General features: G+C 42.6%; 1 protein-coding gene across 4 annotated transcripts in view; it reads left to right on the forward strand.

Moving 5' to 3' along the window:
* ARHGEF28 (Rho guanine nucleotide exchange factor 28) overlaps nt 1-24,783 on the forward strand; it is a 318,682-nt gene that overhangs the window by 148,050 nt on the left and 145,849 nt on the right. For all 4 annotated transcript variants that reach the window (XM_047863854.1, XM_047863859.1, XM_047863847.1 and 1 more), the window contains exons 5-7: nt 8,234-8,417; nt 10,940-11,120; nt 16,384-16,456. In XM_047863854.1, the coding sequence (XP_047719810.1) occupies nt 8,234-8,417; nt 10,940-11,120; nt 16,384-16,456 (438 nt within the window). The remainder of the gene's footprint in view (nt 1-8,233; nt 8,418-10,939; nt 11,121-16,383; nt 16,457-24,783) is intronic.

Genomic DNA, 24,783 nt, shown 5'->3' on the forward strand with positions numbered 1-24,783 from the left:
ATTTCAAAAGGCCATTGCCAAGATTTGATGAGTCTACAGTTTTTCTGCTTGTCAGTAATACAGTTAGATGGTAATGTATTTTCATTTATCTCCCAAACAGAACAGCGTGCTTCGAGGGTCCCTTGGAGGGGGGCCTGGCAATTCCACAGGCTCCCCTGTGGTGTGAGGGGAAAGAACGCTCAGTGCCATAGTAGGCTGTCAGCAAATGCAAAGAAGTGAATACATGGAGAACACGAAGAAGAGCTTGGAGAAATATTAACAGATGATGAAAAAAAATCTAGTGCACAGTCTGGAAGGAGGGTATGGCCTGATTGTTGCTTATGGCACCTAAGAACCGCCTGCTGCCCAAGGCATGGGGCTCTAGCACATTTGTCTTAATGGCTCATCTGGTGTCCTACATCGATGCAGTTACAGCGCCCTCCTAAGCAGACGGCTGGTTCTCTTAATTGATGCTTTTAAATTATAACCAGAGGAAAACTGTTTTGCAGTATATCATGTCTCTCTTTAGTGACAGTTGTACTTTTTCTATGAAAAAGATGAGATAAGTGTGTACTACTGGTACGTTCCCCCCAGTACTGGCTTTCAGAGTTCGTGAGAACCCTGCCTCATGTGTTATTTTCATTACGTCACCCTGACAATCCTGGGTAGCAGGCTGGGAAGGTAACACTTTGCTTCTCCGGATCAAGCAACTTACAACTTGAAAATTTAAGTGGCCTTTCCAGAGCCACATCTCTCTCAGTGTTGAAATCCAGATTGTTCAGTTCTTTTGGCTGTCCACCTTTGTGCTATATACTATTGTGTCTGGATTCTGAACACGGAATATTGATGCCCACCTTGTATCATTCAGTTTGGATATGTCCCCCAGATTGCGAAGGCCAGAAATTGGTGCCCATCGTTGAGTCCTGATAAGGACTTTGTAGTGTTTCAGTGTGTTAGTCCTAGTTCCATAAGGTAAAATAAAGTGTAACCAACCTTTAAGAGCTGCAGACTCCATAAAGTGCCTTCCAGCATTGTGTTTCGCAATGTGAATTTTATGGAATGATACTGTGTGATTGATGTGTTCCCAGATCTGCGGTCAGCGGTTGTAACTGGGGTGTCTCCTGTATGTCCGATGCAGAAAGTTAAATTTCAGGAAGCTAAAACCCACCCTTATGGTTGTTACTCTCCTCCTGCCTTGGGCTTTATGACCCAGCCATGCCTGCCATGTTGGTACTGTGCTCTTTCTTATCTTTCCTGTGAACCTGTGTATACTTGCCGTTCCTGTCCCAGACCCAACAATCTCTGATCTTACGTGTGGAAGGCTGATTTTTACTTGACACACCCAAGTCCTGATGAGACCACTTGAATGAAAGCTACCATAATACATGATTTCTCCTCCCATTTTGTTGAGAGTCCTGGGGGGGTGGGGTGGGAAGGAGATTGTGTCATGTCATATATCCTCACCTGTGCTACATAGAATTTTTGGCAATACTTTTTTTCATTCTCCTTACTTTCTGTTCATCATTTTGCCATGATACATGATATCGTGATACATGATAGAGGTTGATTATCCTGCATGGTAGTTTCCTTATAGGTCCAATAGTTTCCTTATTTCTATTCATACTCTTTCTGTCTAAGCCTAGACCTGTAGCTCATCATACAGTGACTTCAAGGGCCAGATATTTATTCTGAACAGAAGTGGGTTGACAGCATGCTGTTGGAAGACAAGGGACCTGTCCATCTTTGGCAGCCACCGGGTCCGGCATCTAGTACTAGGTTCATTCAATGTTTGTTTACTGAGTGGCTTAAATGCAAAAATTGAGGCCTCCATCAGTATATATGTGGTTTTGGAAATGAGAGGACAACTTATTTTAATGATTGGGTTATATGTGAATTAAAAAAATGTCTCTTGTTATTCATAAACTTAAAGTGTTGAAGACATTTCAATGACTCCACTCACAAGTTACGGAATATCATGAAGTCCTACAGTGTAGAAGTACTTCTGAATTAAATTGTATTTAAAAATATTTGCTTCTAGATTATTGTCTCTATCACACTTATTTTCAATATCTTGTTTACAGCATTTAAGGATATATCTTGGTTTGGCAGCAAACATAGAATAAAAATACCTTGCATCAGTTACAAACTTCTTTTTGTTATTGGTGACATGTTTTAGATAATCTTTTTAAAATTTATTTATTTTTCTCATTAACACGCGGTGTAGCCTTGACTTTAGGAGTACAAGCCACTGATTCGTCTCTTATATTTGACACCCAGCGTTCATCCTGAAAAGTGCCCTCCTTAATAAAAGTGCCCTCCTTAATGCCTGTCACCCATTTAGCCACCCCGCCCTCCTCTATCAGCCCTCAGTTCTCTGTATTTAAGAGTCTCTTAGGGTTTGCCTCCCTCTGTTTTTATCTTCTTTTTCCTTCCCTTCTCCTGTTTTCATCAGTAGAGTTTCTCAAATTCCACATATGAGTGAAGTCCTATGATATATCTGTCTTTCTCTGACTTATTTTGCTTTAGCTAATAGATCTTAAGAGATGACTGGGAAGACCGTGGTATAAAAAGAAAGCAGAGCTTGGCATTTTGTTAACCACTTACTTATTGAAAATAGCAGATCTTAACCCTGACGTTGCAAGAATCGCTTGGGAATCTTTAGGAAAAAGCTAATGCTTGGGTGCCACCGCCAGAAATTCTGTTTTTGTTTTTTTTTTTTAATTTTTTTTTTCAACGTTTATTTATTTTTGGGACAGAGAGAGACAGAGCATGAACGGGGGAGGGGCAGAGAGAGAGAGGGAGACACAGAATCGGAAACAAGCTCCAGGCTCTGAGCCATCTGCCCAGAGCCCGACGTGGGGCTCGAACTCCCGGACCGCGAGATCGTGACCTGGCTGAAGTCGGACGCTTAACCGACAGCGCCACCCAGGCGCCCCCAGAAATTCTGTTTTAATTGTCCTGGGGAGAGGCTTAAACACAGCTCTCTGCATGTGGGGGGAGAGACCTACGGGCGCCGTTAGATCCCAGAAGAAGCAAAGTCTCACTCACGGTCCCCTATTTCTCCCAGAGAGATAACACTGACTTGTACAGTAGTCTTTCCTTGCTTTTCCTTGAAGTTCTACTCCCTGTGTATTCCTGAAAAGTATGCCTTAGTTTTCACTTTTTAAAATGTTGTTAATTGAAACATGTTCTGTGTATTCTTCTGTGACTTTTCCCCGACATTGTATTTCTTAGTTTTTTTCTTTCTTTCTTTTTTTTTTTTTTTTTTACGAGAGAGTGAGAAAGAAGTGAGCACACAAAGAAGGAAAGGGGCAGAGGCAGAGAGACAGACAGACTCCTAAGGAGGCTTTGTGTTCAGGGCAGAGCCTGTTGTGGGGCTTGATCTCAGGACCCTGGGATCATGACCTGAGCTGAAATCAAGAGCCAGACCCTCAACCAACTGAGCCACCCAGGCACCTTATATTTCTTGTGTGTTTTTTTTTTTTTTCCTGTATTAGTCTAATTTTCAGTTGTTAGGATACTAGTGTGATTATTCTACAGTTGAATCTATTGTTGATGGACGTTGAAATCACTTCTCTTTTTGACAATTTTACATCTTTGTGTGTGTTTGCTGGTGTACAAAGCCTAGTCCTCAGGAGGGTTTATTAGGTGGGAATGGAATTGCTCAGTCAGATACAACATAAGCTTGGGTAAATTTAATAGATGATCCCAGTGTGTTTTCCAAAATGGTTATGCCGATTTACGTTTCCTGTAGCAGTGATTGTGAATTCCTGAGGGCTTGATCATTTATTTTTCAGTCTTGCAACCTGAACTTTCTGCTAATGTCAAGGCATAGATGGACCGTGTGAAGCTATAACGGTCCCAGATTTGGACTGAACAGTATATAAAGTCACTCTCCTTTAGCAACAGCCACACTGTCTCTGCTCCTGTGCTCACGTGCTCCGGGAGGTCCCTTGGTGTGTACTGGATTTCATGGATGCTGGATCCCTGGTCAGTCAGGGCCAGGAACTTGTGCCTTTGATGTGACAGCCTCATTTTCGAGGCAGAGAAACTGAGGTATGGCACAGCCAGAGGCTTGGGCTTTGTACCTCCTCCTCTGTCTGGGGCAGATGAGCCTCCCTTTTTTGCCGTGACGGGAAATGCTGGTTGAATGTCACAGCCTGCTCACTTCTTGTTTTGTGCCTGGGTGATCTTACTCCCAGGATGTGACAGGTCATATCTTCTACTGTTTGCCATTAGAACAATTACTAGTAATTCTGTTTTAGAAACATTAGTGCACGTAACTCCTGGCACCAGCCAGACAGGATGAGGCATATTTATTTGGTTAAAAAAAACATTTTAAACACCCTCCTTCCCATGTCTGCCAAATTGTAAAACTTCTTTTCACAGCTTGTTTTCCTGACCGCTGTTAAGAATCTGAAACTCTATAACAAGCAGAATTATTTATATATGTCACAGTGTTTCCTATTTCAGGCTGTTTGCCTCATTCTAGGCTCTAAACTTTCCTACTGAATGAGAAAGCTCTCTCTCAAAACATTTTGGTCAGTTTCTTACTTGTTTTCTCCAAAGAACAGAAGATCCTCTCTTCCCCTGCCTTCCCACCTTCCCGGGAAGTGGGGAGTTTGGGAGGGAAGGACAGTTTGAGCAGTGAGCAGTTCAGTCCCACAAGTTTGCTGTGCTCTCTTAAGAAGTAGATGTGAGATTGGAGCCTGAGGAGGGGAGTAGGGAGCTGGATTAGCAGAACAGTCCTGGAAAGTGCTCCAGAGGAGGGAACTTCTCCCCACACCCGCACTGTCAGCCAGATTAAATACACTGATCTACTTCCCAGGTTCAAGGACTTGTGCGTCACTGTCCCCAGGCAGTGTAGGGGAGTTGCATTTAAATGATTGACACCATACTTGAGTTTATCAATGGTATGATTTTCAAGGGAATGCAGGGACACCTAGGTGGCTCAGTTGGTTAAGCGTTGGACACTTAGTTTAGGCTCAAATCATAATCTCACAGTTCCTGAGATTGAGCCCCACATCGGGTCCTGCACTTACAGTGCAGAGCCTGCTGGGGATTCTCTCTCCACCCCTACCCTTACTTGTACTCTCTTGCTCTCTCAAAATAAGTAAACTTAAAAAAAAAAAAAAAAAGACCTGGCTTAGGTTTAGATATTCCATTTTTGGTCTTTTTCTTGGAAGAAAATTGTATCCCGTAGACCCATGTGATATTTGTCACCAGATTCAAATTGGGATCTAGGACTTAGAAATTCCATCCTAGGGTAGCTGGTTATGATCTAATGCTGACCTACATGTTCGGGAGTGTCCTTGTGCATGTGTGTTGGTTTCATTACCAGATCCTAACTGGTCTCTTCCTCATTTTTAAGAAGGGGGGATACATGGAAATGTTCTCAAGCATGCCTTGTTGGGAATCTGTTCAGAAGGAAAATCCGACTTTCTAATAAAATGAGTTTAAAGAATAAAATAAACATCACTTCTTCAATAGCCTTTTGAAGGTATCAAGTATATTAAACAGATACTTAGCATAAGGGGTACATACTTCGTTTTTAGTTGTTTTGACATTTCAGTTGTCCTCTTATGGGGCCAGGGGGTCTGTGCTGTGTCACACAGACAGGGAGCAAATGCACTGTGAAGTTGTGCTTTTCCCTGTGAGGACTTACTTACATATTTGAGATAGAAGGCTTTATGGGGAAGCAAAAATAATGTAAAAATAGGAAGGGGGACAAAACATAAGAGACTCAAACACAGAGAACAAACTGAGGGTTGCTGGAGGGGTTGTGGGTGGGGGGATGCGCTAAAAGGGGAAGAAGACACTTGTGGGGATGAGCACTGGGTGTTATGCATAGGGGTTGAATCACTGGAATCTACTCCTGAAGTCCTTCTTGCACTATATGCTAACTAACTTGGATGTAAATTAAAAAAATATATAAATTAAAAAAATGAATTGCAACTAGAAAAAAACTTTTTTTTTTAAAGGCTGTACGTTCTTGATCTAGATAAATAATATAAACCCCTAGGGGCATCTGGGTGCCTCAATTGGTTGAGTGTCCAACTCTTGATCTCAGCTCAAGTCATGATCTCACAGTTCATGAGTTCAAGCCCTGCATCGGGTTCTACAATGATGGTACAGAGCCTGCTTGGGATTCTGTCTCTCCTCCTCTCTGCCCCTCCCCTACTTGTGAGCACTCTTTCTTGCTCTCAGAATAACGTTAAGAAATAACGTTAAGGAAAACCCCACTAAAGATAAAAGCAAAGCAGTTTTCTTCTGCTTTTTTTTGTAGTGGAGTATTTCCTTCTAATTGTTTGAAATTCAGATGTTGTTGGATGCTAGCTCTCCAAGTAGCATCAGCACAGCCTGCTGGGGAAAAGAAAGCTGAGTTAGCTCCCTACCCTGGAAAGACAGAACAACACCTTTACACGGCCTTACCGGGCTCTTCAAGGGGGGAGGGCAGGGTTGGAATGTCATGAGAACTTGAAGTTGGGCTTAATGATGGTCTTCTAAGGCAGAGGAGTGGCGGTAGGCAGGGAAGAGAGTTGGATTAGGACTGGATAAGGATCATGATATCATAAAGCTTGGTTTCAGGCTTTAAGCTTCTTGATGCTTTTTGCAGAACAGTTGATGGGTCTTGAAGGGATGATGCATATACCATCGTTTGCCCAGGGAAGAGTCTCCTGGGGTTGGTTACTCGTGGGGTTATGTTAAGGAAGACAATGGAAAAGTAAAGTCATGTTCACGGAGACTGTGAACTGTGTGGAGAAGTAGGTAGTCTTTGTCCTCAGTGTCAAGACTCCATTGAGAGTATGTAGTTTTTGTTCACAGATTTTAGTCGTGTCAGAGGCGGAACTAAGGACGGACGGTAGGTGCTCCAAATAGCACCTGCAGTCATCTATGAAAAGCTAACTTTTATGGGTAACTTTTATGAGTACTCAACAGGGAAAGGGCCCCGTTGGTCATATATTCGTTCATTCAACAGGCAGCTATTTCTAGAGCATATACATGTGGTTGACACTACACTGGGGTAGAAGACATAGGTCCCTCCCCTGCTGGCCTTTCTCTTCGGTACGATGCGGTGTGCTCTCTACCTCTTTCCTATTAGAACTTCAGCCAGTAACATGACTCAACTTAAGGGGTACGTGTGATTCAAATTCTTACTGCATGCTTATTCCAACAGATACTGAGTGTTAGGATTTTCAGGTTTAGTTTGTGAAGAAGGCTAGGTTTGTTTCAAGGGGTGTCTTGATGCCTACGGAGTTCATGGGCCTACGTTTTTTTTTAACGTAAGCATATTCACTTTTCTCTGTATGTCCAGTGTAATCTTTATCATGAGCCATCTGTGTTCCAAGCACTGGGTATTGCAGTAGAAACATCGGTGTACAAATTCTGTACAGATCAGGCACTTTTAACATAGACAAATCACGGAGATTCTAACAGTTGCTGTTCAACTCACAAATACTGGATGACTTCAGTTTGTCACATACTACGCTGGGTGTTGAGATGAAAAAACAAAGTTCCTCAGTCTGTACACTGATACACACAGGAGACAACCATAATGTAAAGTAGCAAACACCACGGTGAAAACTCAGATACACAGATCAATCAGGAACCTTCTGTCAGGGGGTGTGTGAAAAGGCACAGGCTGACTTTTTTAAGCAGAGCGCCAAAGTGGCTTTGCCAGCCCTGAAATTATCTAACAGATGGGTGAAAGCGCCTCTATGAAGTTTGGGAAAGACCATGGTCTCACGTATTCTGGACACAGGAAACCCATTGCTGACCCAGCTTCTCATCAGGGGCGGAGCACCTCTGAGGATGAAGAGTGGGAATGGGGGCTCCTTTACAGTTGGGGCCTCCGAGAGTCTGTCCTAATGAAATAGCAGTATCTCCTTAAAGGGAACCTTGGAGTGTTTCTGAAGGGTGGCGGTGTGCTCCTAGCACTTGTTTTCCTGGACGAGTTTAGTGCACATTGGAAAAGGGACGTGAGTGTGCGCTGTAGTGGGTGGGAGCAGCCCTGGGCTACCGATGAGCCAGCACTGGGCCAGACTGTCTCCAGCACCTACTGGCTGCCTAACTTTGGACAAATCACTTGACGTGTCCACGTATATAAAATGAGGTGTTTGGATTAGATGCTTTTGATGCTTCCTTCCAGTTCTAACATTCTGTATTATGTCTAAAGACATGGTTTTCTTGGATGAAACGTATTAAGACAAAGTTTGTGAATAGAGGAACTAATATCCTGTGTTTTCCTTTTCAGTGTCTTTATGCAGAGAGTCTCTTCTACACCTGGCTATGAGATGGGGCCTGCCTAAGCTCTCTCGTTTCCTCTTGTGTCTCCCTGGGGGAGTCCAGGCTTTGGCTTTACCCAATGAAGAAGGTGCCACCCCATTAGACTTAGCTTTACGTGCCGGATACTCCGAGCTGGTTGAAGACATCACAAAGTGAGTTTGGCTAATTGTTAGATTGATTCTCTCTTAACCTATTTCTATGAAGTGTTCCAAGTATTGTGGAAAAATAGAAATAAACCAAATCACAAGCTAATGTTGGTTTATGTTTTACCATTAGTTCTCATGTATAAAGTACAGAGTATGTGAGCAGATATACAGATGTATTTATTATCAACATTTCATGGGGGGAGTTAGGGGAAGAAGTCTTGAAAGGCTCAGAGGGAGCTATAATAAAGAGAAAAGTTGGCAAAACACTAGCCTAAACCCTACTTACCTTTCAGGTTTCAGCGTAAATGGGACTTTAAAAAAAAAAAAAAAAACAACTAAAAATAAATAGCACTTCTTGAGAGACACCATCTACATTAGGGCCTTTTGTGATCATGATTAATTTATAATATGGTGGTTAAAATTATTAACAATATTAAAAAAATTTTTTTAATGTTTTTTATTTATTTTTGAAGGAGAGAGAGACTGAACATGAGTGAGGGAAGAGCAGAGAGAGAGGGAAACACAGAATCCAAAGCGGGCTCCAGGCTCTGAACTGTCAGCACAGAGCCCAATGCAGGGCTCGAACTCATGAACTGTGAGATCATGATGAGCCAAAGTTGGACACTTAACCAACTGAGCCACCCAGGCGCCCCAAGATTATTGACAGTATTATTTAGAATTATATATGTAGTCATCATTTGTTGCCTAGGTCTCCATCCTGTATCACTTAAGGGCTGAAACTATTTGTTTACCCATTGTAGTATTTCTGATACATTTTCAGTATATAATGCTCACTGAAAGAATATAAATTATTGAATCAACCGAGCCAGCCAGGCACCCTAAATTTTTGTTGAATCAATAATAGATAAACCCTAAGATACTGTGTGGTTATTAGGATTTAGTGAAGTAATGTAAAACAAACAATAATGTAAAGGGGCTGTAAAGTTTGCTCTGTTGATGACATCAACATTGTCAATGAAGGAGGGATGTGTCGTTTATTACTTACAATGGTTCAGATTGGTTGTTACTCTGAAGAAAGGGAGATTCGTATATAGCAGTTTCCTTGACTTAACCAGGTGTTAAAAAATGGGGAAGTGCAGTGAAAATTACAAATAACTAGTAAATATATTCAGAGTATTATTACTTGGTGTATTTTAATGGACTGTTTTTTCTTGTTTGGCTTATGAAACTCAATGTGATTAATTTATAATTTTATCCTGAATAAATGGATATTGGCATAGAAGTCAGAGCTTTTTGTTTATTTTTGTCCTACTTTAGTCACGTGACTGCCAACCGAGGAAAAAAAGCGAATCCAAAAGGTCTTTTCTTGGGTCTAATATGACCCCACTTGCTTGGCTAAAAAGACCAAAGCAGGACTACTTTCTTTGACTTGGTCATTGTGGGGGGTTCACATTTAGATCAAAGCCCAGGAGGCTGACTTCATCTTGGATAGCTTGGTACCTTTCACCTGTCTCCAGGACCAGAAGATATTATGTTAGCGTGGGGAGTTGTTTTCTAAAAGATTCTAGAGTTGATACTAGTAATTCATGCCAAGAATTTGGGGAGATACCCCACATCTTAGAATGTAAGTGCTCTTAGTGGATCTCTTTTTGTTGCTCCATATGATGGAGTTAATATTTATTTGATTGGAAGTATATTCTCTTTTTGTGAAGCAAATATTCATTAACAAAATGAGGTCATGTAAGAGGAGGAAAGAGCCATAGAACTAATTCTGTGAAGTGAGGAATCTGTGGGGATGTGACAACCTGCTGAGGTGAGCTCCTATCGGCAAGCACTAGCATTTTCCTCCGAAGGCTCCTTTACTGTTGCAATTACATGACCTTGTGAGCTGTCCAGAATATTATGATACTAACCGTACAGCCTGCATGTAGCTAATGAATGTGCAGTTGTTCTTGGCCAAAACAAAACAGAAAATTAGTTTATATTCAAGAATTCAGCTTGGGAATATTGTTTCTTTGTTTATGGGTGTTTTCAAGAATAGAACAAGATCAAATTTATGCTTTTTTAATTTGCCTGATAAAATGATTTATAACAGTGGACCAGTGTGTTATGAATATCCCACTTGTTTGTACCATCCGAACCTCACTGTGCTCCCTGGAGATCATATCTATTTTCCACTGTAATCACCTAATAAGCTGTTGGCTGCCAGCTAATTTGTTCTATTACACATGACCCCGTTAAAGCAAGAGGCATCTTTTTGAGTTAAAGAGAGAATAGAATATTGAGGTACAATACTGTGTTTAAAAGTCTGTAGTTTCATTAGTTACATAAATATCTTTAAAGTATGTAGTATACGTGAATAGCTTTTCAACTGACATCTTCTCTAGGTAGAAAATGTAGCTTTATTAAAGGATCTGTTTACATGATCTTAGGTACTTGTTGTCAGTGGGTGGCTTGCATGGATCATTTGCCAGTTGGATTTCTAATACTGGGTGCAGTGAAGGTACTGGGATCTTGGAGTTGATATCTCTGAAATTGCCAGTGGGTTTTGATATGTGACATTTCAGTTTCCAGGGCAGACGTTTCCCCGACTTTTCCCGGGTGCAGCTCAGTGAAGATGCCTTCCTGCAGTATATTCACTCCTCAGAAACGCTGACCTTGACTCTGAACCACACGGCTGAGCATTTGTTGGAGGGAGATATTAAACTCTTCAGGAAATACTTTTGGGACAGAGCCTTTCTCCTCCAGGTGTGTGTCCCTTCATTCTGGTATGTAATAACTGATACTCCTTGAGAGTACAGACAGCAGGCTTATTCTTTTGGGAACAGTGTTTTGGAGGGTAGCACTTCATTTTTTTTATAGCGAAGCTTTGGACATGAAATTGGAGACTGTGTTACATTGGTAGAATGAAGATTATTGCATCATATTTTGGAGGTAGAACATAGTAACTTGTGTAAGGATTTATTTTCCAGGAGCCAGCATCCCCAGTGTTGGATTTTAATTATCTAATACTGGATATTTGGTATTCACTTATTGATTTTACTGAATTCTTTTTATTTATTTATTTATTTATTTTTAAATTTTTTTTTCAATGTTTATTTATTTTTGGGACAGAGAGAGACAGAGCATGAACGGGGGAGGGGTAGAGAGAGAGGGAGACACAGAATCGGAAACAGGCTCCAGGCTCTGAGCCATCAGCCCAGAGCCCGACGCGGGGCTCGAACTCACGGACCGCGAGATTGTGACCTGGCTGAAGTCGGACGCTTAACCGAGTGCGCCACCCAGGCGCCCCTGAATTCTTTTTTTTTAATGTTTATTTATTTATTTTGAGAGAGAAAGCACGAGTGGGATGAGGGGCAGAGAGAGAGGGAGAGACAGAGAATTCCAAGCAGGTTCTGTCCACACTGTTAGTGCAGAGCCTGATGTGGGGCTTAATCCCACGAACCATGAGATCATGGTCTGAGCTGAAATTAAGAGTTGACCCATTAACTGACTGAGCCACCTAGGTGTCCCTGATTTTACTTAATTCTTATTTAAAGCCATTGCATTTAGGGCTGTTATACATGAAGAATACCGACTTGTGGGCTTTCTTAAGACTTAGATGTAGTTAAGCCTTATCCCAGCATGTAGATTCTTCTTGAATGGGAATGGTCGTTTGAAGTCCGTTCCTTTTCAAAGGCTGGCTCAAACACCAGCTTTCAGTGACATCATAGCGTGCTCAGCTCAGAGCTTAAAATGTTTCATCTTTATTATTTTTTATTTTTTTGTAGAATCTGGAGCAATATAAAGAATATTTACATCTTTTAATTATCATGAAGCAAAATGTTACTTTGAGTAAAAGGCTTGAGTCCATCTGGTTGACAGTGCTCCGGGGTATAACGGATTCACTCACCAGATCCCCTGATGTCCTGTGTTCCCAAGTGTTTGCTTCATATAATTAAACGGCAGTTTTAGTAAAAACAAAAGAACCCCCCCCCCCCCCAAAACACAAAACATTGCTATCAAAGATTATGGTTGCCTTAGTCCATATAGGGTTTTATCTAAAGAAGTAAAATGAAGAGCATCTGGGTGGCTCAGTTGGTCAAGCATCTGATTTCAGCTCAGGTCATGATCTCATGGTTCATGGGATTGAGCCCCGTGATAGGCTCTGTGCTGACAGCTCAGAGCCTGGAGCTTGCTTTGGATTCTGCGTCTCCCTCTCTCTCTCCCCCTCCCCCACTCATGCTCGCTTGCGCTCTCTCTCTCAAAAGTAAATAAACATTTAAAAAAATTAAAGAAATAATATGAAACATGTTCCTCATTGTGAACTACATCCCTTTGTTGGGTTTTAGGAAATGTATCATTTTCTGGCATACAGTGTTGCCTCATTTGCTTAAGGATGCTTGTCATTTTAAGACCGTAAAGCCATCAGCCATTCCTGTGGCTTCTCACCCAAGCCCCCAGGGGTAGATATTCTGACCAGGCCAAGCCATGGCCTTGAAGAGCAGCATTGCTCTCGATGTGCTCAGCTCCCTGCACCCGTGCAGGGACACAGCTCAGGAGCACGCGTGTCCTTAGATGGGGTGTTCTGGTCACAGCGCAGCATCTGGTGACAAAACTCTTAAAAGCAATAGACCCTACCCTGCATATAGCAAAAATCATGACCATTTGTTTCATTATAAAAGGCCACCAACTTCTGAGGCTGGATTCATGATTTCTCATGACACATTTGAGATAATACCGAGGGCCTGGAAGATGCAAGATGAGTAGATACCGGTGTTCAGTAATTGGTGGTAGTGGACTCAGAGTAACAGAGACCAAATGGAGATTGCTTTCCAGTTTCTTGGAGGTTTTCATTTCATGAGAAGGGCTCAACGGAAGAATAGAAATTGTGTGGCTGGGTGGTGAGCAGAGGAACAGGAAAGGAAGAGAGCAGAGATTCATGAGGTTACTGATTTATAAGAAAGGAAGTCATAGTCCATGCTTTGGATCCATTTGGATCCATTATCCATCCATTGGATCATAGCTCCTACGACCACAACCTTGGGGTTTTGAAGAGTTGACAATGATGTAGGTGTCTTTTGTTATGTTAATGAGGCGACTCTCGGAAAGTAGCTAGTGTTGGGGACTGTGATTAGGGGGTTGGAACTTTCTTTCATTCCACCCTCTGACCTGGTTGGGGGCTGCCGACAGGAGATGGCTGCCGACAGGAGATGGAGTTCGCCCGTGGCCAATGATTTAATGAATCATGCCTATGTAATGAAGCCTCCTTGAGAACCCAAAAGGCCAGGGTTCCGGACAGCTTGTGGGTTGGTCACCTGGGGTGGTGATGGGAGTGGTATGCTCCATGACAACACGGAGGCTCTTTGCCCTTTGCCTGTACCTTACTCCACGTCCCTGAGTTACATGCTTTTGCAATAAGCCGACAATCTGGTAGGCACACTGTTGCTCTGAGGTCTGAGAGCCCCTCTAGCAAATTAATCACATCCAAGGTGGGGAGGTTGTGGGAATCTCTGATTTATAGCCTTTTGGTCAGAAGCACAAATAACAGCTTGGACTTACAAGTGGCATCTGAAGTGGAGGAGGCCAGTCTTGGATGGTGTCAGAGAATTGCTCCTTCGTAAGGAAGCTCCCCCGCCTTCCCCGCCCCAGCCTGGAATTGGGTCCAGAACCCTAATAGACATCCAAGTAGTTCATCCTCACCCGTGCTACAAAATGTTTCCATGGTATTCTTGAATTCACAGTCTTCAGGGGTACTTCTTTCTGGTTTGAGTCTATTTTAATTAATTAATTACTTAATTAATTTATTAAAAAAAATTTTTTTTAACGTTTATTTATTTTTGCGACAGAGAGAGACAGAGCACGAATGGGGGAGGGTCAGAGAGAGAGGGAGACACAGAATCCGAAACAGGCTCCAGGCTCTGAGCTGTCAGCACAGAGCCCTACGCGGGGCTCGAACTCATGGACCGCGAGATCGTGACCTGAGCCGAAGTCGGACGCCTAACCGACTGAGCCACCCAGGCGCCCCTGGTTTGATTCTATTTTAAATGAAAACAGGTGATGACTGTTACAGGTTGTCCCTGCTAAAGCTTTATCATTTGGGGGAGCAAATATAAAAAATATGTATAGTAGTAAAGTATTCATGTTTTGTTAAATCTTAGATGTGGGAAAGTCTTTTTTTTTTTTTTTTTTTTTACATAAAAGCCGTAGAAATGACTTTCGGGTGCTAATTTATTCTCAAGGAACTGAATCATTCATAGCCTTTGTCTTGTCAAAGAGGTGTCTTCAGTCTTGGGATTTGGTCAGTGCTTAGTTACCTGCAGCCCTTCTAGAACAACAACCGTAAAACCTTGCTGCAGAAGCCTGAGGCTGCTTTACCATAGACTGGAGCTATGCAGGAAGCGATCCCATTTAGACACCCTACTTGTTAAGAGTTACAAAGGATTCATCTTAGCACCCTGTAGTATAGCTGACACTATGTACTGATAATTGGCAATAATCATTAAGTGTTAAAAAATGCCAAGTTGGGGGCACCTGGGTGGCTCAGTCGGTTGAGCGTCTGACTTTGGCTCAGGGCATGATCTCGCAGTCTGTGAGTTCGAGCCCCGCATCGGGCTCTGTGCTGATGGCTCAGAGCCTGGAGCCTGCTTCGGATTCTGTGTGTCCCTCTCTCTCTGACCCTCCCCCGCTCATGCTCTGTCTCTCTCTCTGTCAAAAATGAATAAAACATTAAAAAAAAAATTAAAAAAAAATGCCAAGTTGGTGCTAAATATCCAAATAGTAAAGATATTAGGAAATTAGATAATAGGCAAACATCTTAGCTATATTTTCCAATCATGATTTCATTTTCTCCTCATGACAGAGTTTTTGCTATTAACCAGAATACTGAGAATTTAGTTCTTGAACTTGGCTAACATTAATAATAATTTCAGCTAGGAAATTAAAGTGTTCCAAGATTGCATCGAAATTTGCTCAGAAGAATAAAAACTGTTTTAATACCTGCCATTTACAAAAAAAAAAGAGTAAGTATTTGCTTACTTCAGGTTTTGTTTTGTAATCAGAAACCAGCATTGTCTGATGCCCTTTTCACACAGGCTTGCCCATTGCCCTCACTGAAAGACTAGGATTTCAGTGTTAGGGCTAACCCAGATAATCACATGGGCTGGTGGTTGTGTTTGGCCTTGAGCCTGCATGGCGGGATCTCCTAAGACCCTAGTCCCTCTCGATTTCATCTCCTTAGCACCTCCCAATACATACCTGGTCTGGTCCACCCTTTAATTCCATGGTGGACCCTAGAAGAGAGGATACTGCATCTTGGGGATAAGGCTGGTGGGAGTTAACAGCTATAGAGGGTAGGTGACTCAGTGCTTGTTCCCTGCCCCCTTTGTGGTTTGGCTAAGTATGTATATTTCCATGGGCTGCAGTGTTAGGCTGTTTTACCGTTTGGCAGGTTGACATGTCATTCTGTGGCTCTTTTCATTTTCCTGGCCCTGAGGTATCCATTTGAAAAGGAAATGCGGAGGGCTCCAGGGTGGCAGCTACTCTCTAAGGCCACCAGCTTGGTCTCAGCCTGGGCAGCCTGCACCAGCATATGGTGGCTTGCAGCCCAAGACGAGTGGTCATCCTGGGCCCTCCCTCTCTCTGTGTCTTATGGCATGGGCAGAGGTTGTTCAGGATGGGCACCTGCATAAACAGTGGCTCTTTACAGTTTCACCGTTTTCTGTTCTTCTGTCCCTTTTTGGTTCATGGATTATTTTCCTGAGGACCTTCCTCTTGTGACATGGGGAAGCAAACAATAGAGGATTAGTGGCAGGGACGCTTGCACCCCATGCCTCTGGGTTCCCCTCAGTGTCTCTCATCGTCTTCTTGGGGTGCTGCCTCTGTGTACTCCCAGTGGCTTTGCACACCCTGTCTTTCCAGACCTCCCCAGGCCGTGTCTGTCTCTGTTCAAGATCCATGGTTGAGATTTCCATCTCCTTGTCGCATATCTGAAACCTCCACTGGTTTTCACTGATTTTTTCTTCTTTCTTAGGCTCTTGAAGATCAAGAAGCCAGGCCGGAGGAAAGACAAGACGTGCCTTCCAGTGCTGCAGAAACTGAAGAAGGTATGGAAGCTCCTTGCCCCTCTCTGAGGAACCCAGAGAGTATTCAGAAGTAACAAGTTAAACTGGTGGTGACAGTAGGTAGTGAAGCGTAGTAGAAACCGATTCTTTCCTTTGGCTTTCTATTTAAGAATATTTTTTATTTTTTTGAAATTAGGTGTGGGGATAGGGTTATACATATTTGGGGGCATGATTACATTATCTATTTAATTTCAGGATGGTGGAGGGGCATTACAAAATATCTGTTATGTAAAGGGACAGTAGTGTGATAGGCCTGAAAACCAAGACTCTTGCCTGTAAGTCACCATCATTGACAGCTGGTTAATACATATTTTTTTAATAAATAATTTTTTTCTTAAGTTTATTTTGAGAGAGAGAGAGAGAGAGAGCACGAGTGGGGGGAGGAATAGAGAGAGAAGAAGACACAGAATCCAAAGCAGGTCCCAGGCTCCGAGCTGTTAGCACAGAGCCCGATACGGGGCTTGAATTCATGAACCATGAGATCATGATCTGAGCCAAAATCGGACACTTAACCATCTGAGCCATGTGGGTGCCGTCTGGTTAACATGTTTGATTCTGCTTGTAACTGCCACTTAGACTCGTTGCATGGCAGGTTATTTGTCAGGTGTTAAACTCTTAAACTCTTTGCCCCCATGTTTGTTAAAAAGGAGTCTTGGATGAGGAAGTTTTGTAGCAAGTTGTTGGAAGTCTGTGTGCCCAGCCATATTGCACACGCTCTTGGGTTAAGCTGACCAGCTTCCTGCTCAAGCTGGACCTGCTTGGGCCCCTGTGGAGTTGCCTTCACTTATGTATCCTGTAGATGATGTGCTGGTGGCACTGAGGAAGCTGAGGCTTGTCCTGCCTAAGGAGGCCATGGGTAACTTTATGCTTCCTCCTGAAGACCTGTAGGAAAACCTTTCTCGTTTCATGTCAGGAAAGCCGGCTTCTCCTGAGCATTTGGCTGGCTTTCACTGCTCTAACTGTAACTTAACAGGGTTTTTTTGTTTGTTTGTTTGTTTTTTGTTTTTTCCTTGAAGCTGGTTGAAAAAAAACAATAAAAACTTGGAGCTAAGGTTCTTACCTACAAATATGTACGGTACTGCTAAATTAATTTTTATATCACCCTTATTTATTAAGCTTTCACCCTTGCCTTTTCCTTGTGGTTTTTACTTGTATGTTTTTCTTCTCTTTCTAATCTACCTTTAAACTAATTTAGAACAAAGTGAATCTGAATAAGTGTTTGAATTCTTGCCCTTAAGGGGCTGACAGTTGGAATCGGGGCAGAAAAACATGTTGCCTCAGCACATTATGATAAGTGAAACAGGAGTCATATGCAAACTCTATGGCTTCTGACAGTTATCAGGGAAAGCTTCCTGGAGGAGGTGACCCTGGAACTGTCATCAAATGGAGGGAAGGGAATTTGAGGCAATGGAAATATTTGTAATACAGAGTTTTGAACCACAGGATGAATTGAGGGAAATGCTGATCATTTTGTAGTTCTGTCAATTTCGTGTGTTTGTGTGTGTGTGTGTGTGTGTGTGTGTGTGTGTGTGTGTGTGTGGTGCCAGTGACACAGGCTTGAGAGGGAGGCATAGCAATATGGCTTATACACAAGGCAAGGAACTGGAACCTCCACCCTGACAGCTGTGAGAGCTGTTTCAAGCAAATGAGATTATTATTTTCAAAAGGTCACTCTGTGAGAATGTGAAGAATGGGTTGGAGGGGTTGGAGGCAGGGGTGTTCGCTGCTATAAGTAATACAGAGGAGGGTCTGCACCACAGCAGTGTGATGATAGTGGAGAGGTGGGGACAGATACTGCCCTAAGGGTGTAGGATATCAGGTGGGTGTCAGCAGTGAGGGAGGAAGTTGATTCCTCCAGTCCCTAACTGGGTTAGACCTTACAGGAAGGTCTGTGTTCCTAGCTGGGTTAGACATTACAGGAAGCAGCTTCATGACAAAGCAAAAAGTTACTCCTTTGTATATGGGTTGAGTTTAATGGGTCTAGGAGCAGCCAAGGTAAGGTACCTGAGGTCCTGCAACCAATAAGCAAAATAATTTGGACAGAAACTCAAGCGCTCCAACTCCAAAAAATTCGTGTGTGTCGTGTATAGACCTTCTAGGCAATGCTTTGATTTGCGTGTGCTTGGAGGACATATTAGAAACTGCACGCTCCAGCAGAGAGCAGTATTCAACGAAAGTGGAAATATTCCATTAGTTTTTGTCCATTCTTGAACCTGTAGACCCCTCAACCGGAAGAAGGAAACATTGTGAATGTAAAAGTATGCTTCTTTTCCTTCTTCTTTAAGCCCCAAAAGCAAACCTTCCCTTTGTGGTCTACTAGGAGATTCTTAAGAGGTTTTGTTTTTCTGTTCCTCCTGGGACAGTGGGTGGAGTGGGAGGCTCCACGCTTGTATCTGTAGCTGCCATTGATTAAAAGATGGCAATGTTATGCCGGAGATCAGCTTTGCAGTCTCTGTTAGTGTAATAAATGGTGTCATCATGGTCTTTGAGCCAATTATGTTTCCATAGTTTCATGATTGTAATCGTACTCCCAGCAGGATGGGATGTTATTCGAAATGAACTAAATAAAAAGCCTTCTCATTTTTAATATGCTGAGATGAATATGCTAATGATTAGTATTTATTAATCTACCAACTGACACTGTTTTGTCCCTTGCCGCCTTCGTCCTTGTTTGATCTCCTATGCTAGGATTTCCCAAGGAGCGTTGTACAAAACACCCATGTTGGGAGATGCTTTGATAAATCAGGATTCTTGGACCAAATAGGTTAAAAAATGCACTGTAAGAGACCTTCATTCATTCTGGAGATTGAGAGTACATGAAATGTTTTTCAGCTTCTAGTTAACTTGTTGCAGTCAAGACCCCCGGGTGACCTTATTCGATAGCTCTCCAAGTGGTTCATGCCAAGAATCCCCTTTTAACGGTGCTTACACCATCTCATGGAGATGGTCTGTGGAAGGAACTCGAGGGATGTTGCCCTTCCTCATTTCTACCGTTCCTGCCCTTTCTGGACTGCATTTCCTTCCCTTTCACTATCAATCACATGGATCCTTTCCATCCATTAGTATGGTAATGCTCCCACTGGGAGCTGGGTAAGGGAGGTGTTTTAAAAACTCCTCATGTCATCTTGAATATTGAGAACACCTGTGCCTTGCCACCACCCCCCCCCCCCCAACCCCCCGTGCTGTACTTTCTGATGTTGTTTGGCAGGTTGATGCTGCTTAGCGTCTGTGGGGCATAGACAGCAAACAGAACCATTGTAATACCACTGACCATTATATGACTCCATTTTCTTTTATATTCTGTAGTTGAAAAACAAAACCCTATGTGATTTGCTAACTGTCTTGACTTCTGTGTTAAATAGTCCCTTACTTTGTTGGCTTCTCTCCATTAATTATGTTCCACGTTTTCATTAACAAGGAAGTGGCGAGTCGGGACTGGAGCTTGAGTTCTCATCACAAAGGACAGAAGGCAGAATCTTTTCCTGCAGGCTGAAACAGCAGTTCACAGCAGGGCGGAGAGGTTTCCTCTTCATGACCCCGCGACAGAGGCGGGAGAGGCTATGGATCCAAACACGAGGCACTGTCTAGGCAGGCAGATGTGAGCCCTGCAGGCTCATCTACTTATTCACTCTGTAAACATTTGAGTGTTCACTTTATGGCAGGCAGTGTTCTAAGCTGGTGACATAGCAGTAGCTAAAAAGGCAGAGAAAAAAAAACCCGATCTCAAGCAGTTTACTTGTATATAATTGCACGCCAATATTTGTTGAGTGCCAGACCCTGTTCTAGGTGCTGGGGACGCGGCTGTGCACTGAACACAATTTGTGCATTCCAGTGATCACTGAGAGGGACATTGCTAGGAGTCAGGAGTATATTTGTTCAGTTGTATACATGAGAAAGTAGCAGCACAGAGGGGTCACATAACTTGTCTGACGTGATACTTGCTCAGGCAGTCAGAAGTGTGGCACGTAAATTCTCTTACCTGTCCCACTATCCAATAGCCACTACCCTGATATAATGGAACACTTACCTATTTCATCCTTGGGTTGCCGATGGAGAGTTCTCTCCAGCGTTTGTGTAATGGAAATGTGTAGAATTGAAAGCATTGCCTTGAAATCAGCTCTCTTCCACATGGCTGACCTGTCTCATAAAGTCCTTCCAAGGATTTATGACCCACAGGCACAGGCACATCTTGATGACACACACCAACTACAGGCAGACTCTGCTGAAAACTCAGCCCCACCATCATCTGGCTTCTGAACATTCTGCAGGTTATTGAGCTGTGTTTTCTTTTGCGCCACATGGTGCAGCTGGGGGTATCATTTAATACTTCATCATACGGCTTAAATGAGAAAATACAGGTAGAGTCCCTGGACCAGTGTCTGACCACAGATGCTTAGCCACTGCCAGTGCATAGCAATGCTAGCTTGTTACAAGTACAAGTTATAAGCTGGGCTAGGGTGGCGTTAGTGGCAGTCATGCACGTGTTGGGATATCAAGACACAGCTCTTCCTGTCAGAGTAACGAGGTAAGCAGCTCTTTCATCTGAGAGTTCCTTAGATGAGGTTGCAGCCCTTCCCTCTGTGCTCTGGGTGAGTGAAAGGTGAAGAGAGAGCTGGGTGGGGGATCCTCCTTATTGGAATACTTGCGGTGAGTTACTGGGCAAACAAGGGGGCTTTTATGTGTGCACGGTTTCCCTTCCGAGAGTCTTCATTTTATTTTATTTAAAAAAAATTTTTTTTTAACATTTATTCATTTTTGAGACAGAGAGAGACAGAGCATGAACGGGGGAGGGGCAGAGAGAGAGGGAGACACAGAATCTGAAACAGGCTCCAGGCTCTGAGCGGTCAGCACAGAGCCTGATGCGGGGCTCGAACCCACGGACCGCGGGATCGTGACCTGAGCCGAAGTCGGCCGCTTAACCGACTGAGCCACCCAGGCGCCCCAAGAGTCTTCATTTTAAATACTGTAACCGAATGTCTTTTTAGAAATGTTGAATACAGTTCCAAGGTTTGTCAAGACGCAGGTCCTTTAAGCCAGGATGGGTGGGAACTGAGGTGTACAGGTTTCAGGACCGCAGTTAAGGAGACTGTTCTGTGGGGATTGGTTACTCAGTTGGACACAGAGTTGTTACCTTAACCCTAGTGTGGAGTGTCCCTCCAAGGACTTGATCAGGGTTTTTCACCTGAAGTCAAGTATTTAGGCTTTTTGAAGACCGTTACAAATCATACCCAGAGAATGTACTTTCCAGCCCGAGGAAGTGATTTGAAATTGTTCATTTCATCTTAAAGAATAGCTCAGCTTTTTCTGTACTTTCTTTAGAGACTGGCCTTGCCCATCTTCTTTCTCCTCCCCACAGAAGAGAATGGGTTTCATCATTAGAGGACCAGGGATAAAAATAGGATATCAACCTGATATGATGTTCCTTTTGTGTGTTGTTATTATTATTATTCTAGTTTTTTCTCACACGTAAGGAAAAATTCTTCTCCTTGCCTCTCCAAATGATTACAGAATTAAAGAGTAGCGGTGTGAGCTGGAAAGAATTTCCGATTCTTCAGAACTCACCTAGATGTAACAACTTCTGTTGAGATGTGCCTCGGACACTGGCTCCAGCTGGGTTAGATTGGCAGGCTAGCGGCAAGGACTTGCATGAACTGAGCTTACTTGTATTAGGAGTCTGATACAATTGAAATAAGCTTAAGTTGAAACCCTACAGCTTAAGAGTTTCTTTCCCAAGTTGAACTAGAATCTAAGTGGGAAGCCAGAGGGACACAAGAGTAATTCACAAGACAAAACTGAATGTCATTTATACCTTTCAAATATGACTTGCCTCATTTTATTCAAGCAGTTGAGTAAATCAGAAAAATTATTTCCTGACCTCAGTTGGAGATGGAATGATTGAGAGCTTCTGTTTACTAGATGTTTGTAACTAAAATTTTGGGCTGAGGGTATCTTTTTTTTTTTTTTAAATACCCATGACCAAGTTCTTCATTCTTTGAAATTTTATGGACAGTGGATGATGCACACTGGAGATCTAAAAAAAGAAAACAAAAAAACCACAAAACCCACCCAAAACTATATCGTAAAGACGTAGTAAGCATAGTTACCATATGACCCAACAATTACACTCCTAGATACATCCTCAAGCAGAATGAAAACCTACATCTCCATAATAAAAGGTATGTGCAGGTGTTCATAGCAGCCTTATTTGTAACTGCCAAAAAGTCGGAACAAACCCGAATATCAGTTTAGGAGCGAATATACAAAATGTGGTCCATCCACACGATTGAATGGCGTTTGGCAATAAAAAGGGATGGGCTACTGGTACATGACAACATGAACAAACCTTAAAAATAGGAAATATCCAGAACAGACAAATCCATTAAGAAAGAATGAAGATTAGTGGTTGCCTTTGGCTGGGGTAGGAATGCAGGCAGTTAGGGAGAAATGGGCCTTGAGTGCTAATGGGTATAGGGCTTCTTACTGGGCGTAATGAAAATGTTCACAAATTGTGATGATTGCACAACTCCGAATATGTCAGAAATAATTATATGCTTTAAATGGGTGATTAGTATGATATTTTACCTTAAAGCTGTTGAAAGGTACTTCTGTAGGGGAAGAAGTGTATACTAAAACATTAACAATGGTTTTATTATTTCTTTTGATATTTACAAAATGTTTAAATTACTTTGGTGGTCCAAAAAAGTGTCTTAAGTAATTTGAAAACATTTTGAAAAAGATGTCCTAAAGTCTTTTTGAAAGGACGCAGAGCACGCATATGACAATTATATTGTAAAACAACCCTACATTTGGAATTGCTTTAGGGCAAGAATCTCTTTTCTCACCTTGATGTCCTCTCCCCGGCTGATCGTGTGTCTCAGCCAGTGATCCAGCTAATGTTGTGGACTTGAATGGACTGTTAAGGCTCCTAGAAGAATGGGGCTCATGCTGGTATTTCTGTAGATAAGTGCCTTATCCTTTCTCCCAGTCCATATTTATACTGGAAAGTCCAAAAGATAGTTTTTCCTAGTATTCCCACTTTTAGGAAAAAATGGAATAATTGGGATGGTGAAACAAGAGGTCACAGTGTTAAATGGTCTCCAAATTAAGGCTTCTTAAGGAAGGCTTCTCAGATTTGTTCATTTCGCCATTTTAGTTCTCTGGCATTTGCGAATCAGACATGCACACTAGGGTAAAACATTAAAGTGATACATGGAAGTGATGTTGTTATATAAGGGAAACACCAGTGCGTGACTGGAAGTGAAAGGGTGACTTTTGGATTTAGCTGGAGGGGTGGGAGGAAGCCAAGGGAAAAGCATTCATCCGTCTGATCAGTCTGGCAGGTTAGAAGTTGCAATCAACAGTGATGGTTTTGAAAGTGTTTGAATTTGTATTTCAAACAAGTGAACCACTTTCCCTTCCCAGTCCTGACCTACAGTTTGCCTCATGATCCACTACATCTCATTAGCTCTTTCGGGCCACCAGATTTCGGTGGAGGAGAGAAGCATTTATTCAGTGCTTTTAATATGCTAGGCACTCTGCTTGGCATTGGGGATTCAAATGTTGGGCCCAAATCAATTTGGACCCAGCCTCCCTAGAACTCATCCTGTTGGGAGAATAGGATCCATTCAAAGACTCTGAACCACTCTGAATTCCTTTGGACCTTTGTGGAGGAGGCATTGCAAGCTGAGAGCATGACCTGTATTTTCCAGTTGTACTTTTGATGATGCCTTGCAAATCTAACCCAGTTACTGACTTGGTTGTGGACAGCTGAACCTGAACCAGGGATGAACAGCAGTAGTTGGCTGGGTGGCTCTGATCAGGACTTTTTTTTTTTTTTTTTTTTTCCTCCTTCTTGGGAGGAGGCGCAGCAAAGGGTAGTTAAAGGAGAAGACTCATCATCTTGTATTTTCAGTGTAAGCTTTTGCTTTGCTTGAATGTAGCCTCTGGGCTCCCATTTTTCAAAAGGGGACAGTAAGACTTAACACAGAGTCGAGATCTATTAGGCTCATCTCTTAACAAAACACTGCTAGTAATCTTAGAGCTCCTTAGCCCTGTTTTGTGAAAACCGTGTTTGCCCGCATAGTGTCGCTGGTGAACATGACTATCGGAGATTATTTCTTCCATTATAGTTTGGACGTAAGAAACCATGTTTATTAAGTTTGGTAAATCAGGTTTAGAGGGGATAATCCTTCTGGGTGGGCCGGGAAGGCAAGATGAATAGGCCTTTAAGACAGCATCGTTCGAAGTTACTGATACCATTATCTGCTGGAGGTTGCTATAGCAATAACTGGTTTGATTGCCCTGTGCAC

The sequence above is a fragment of the Prionailurus viverrinus genome, chromosome A1, assembly GCF_022837055.1.
Source record: "Prionailurus viverrinus isolate Anna chromosome A1, UM_Priviv_1.0, whole genome shotgun sequence".
Lineage (NCBI taxonomy): Eukaryota > Metazoa > Chordata > Mammalia > Carnivora > Felidae > Prionailurus > Prionailurus viverrinus.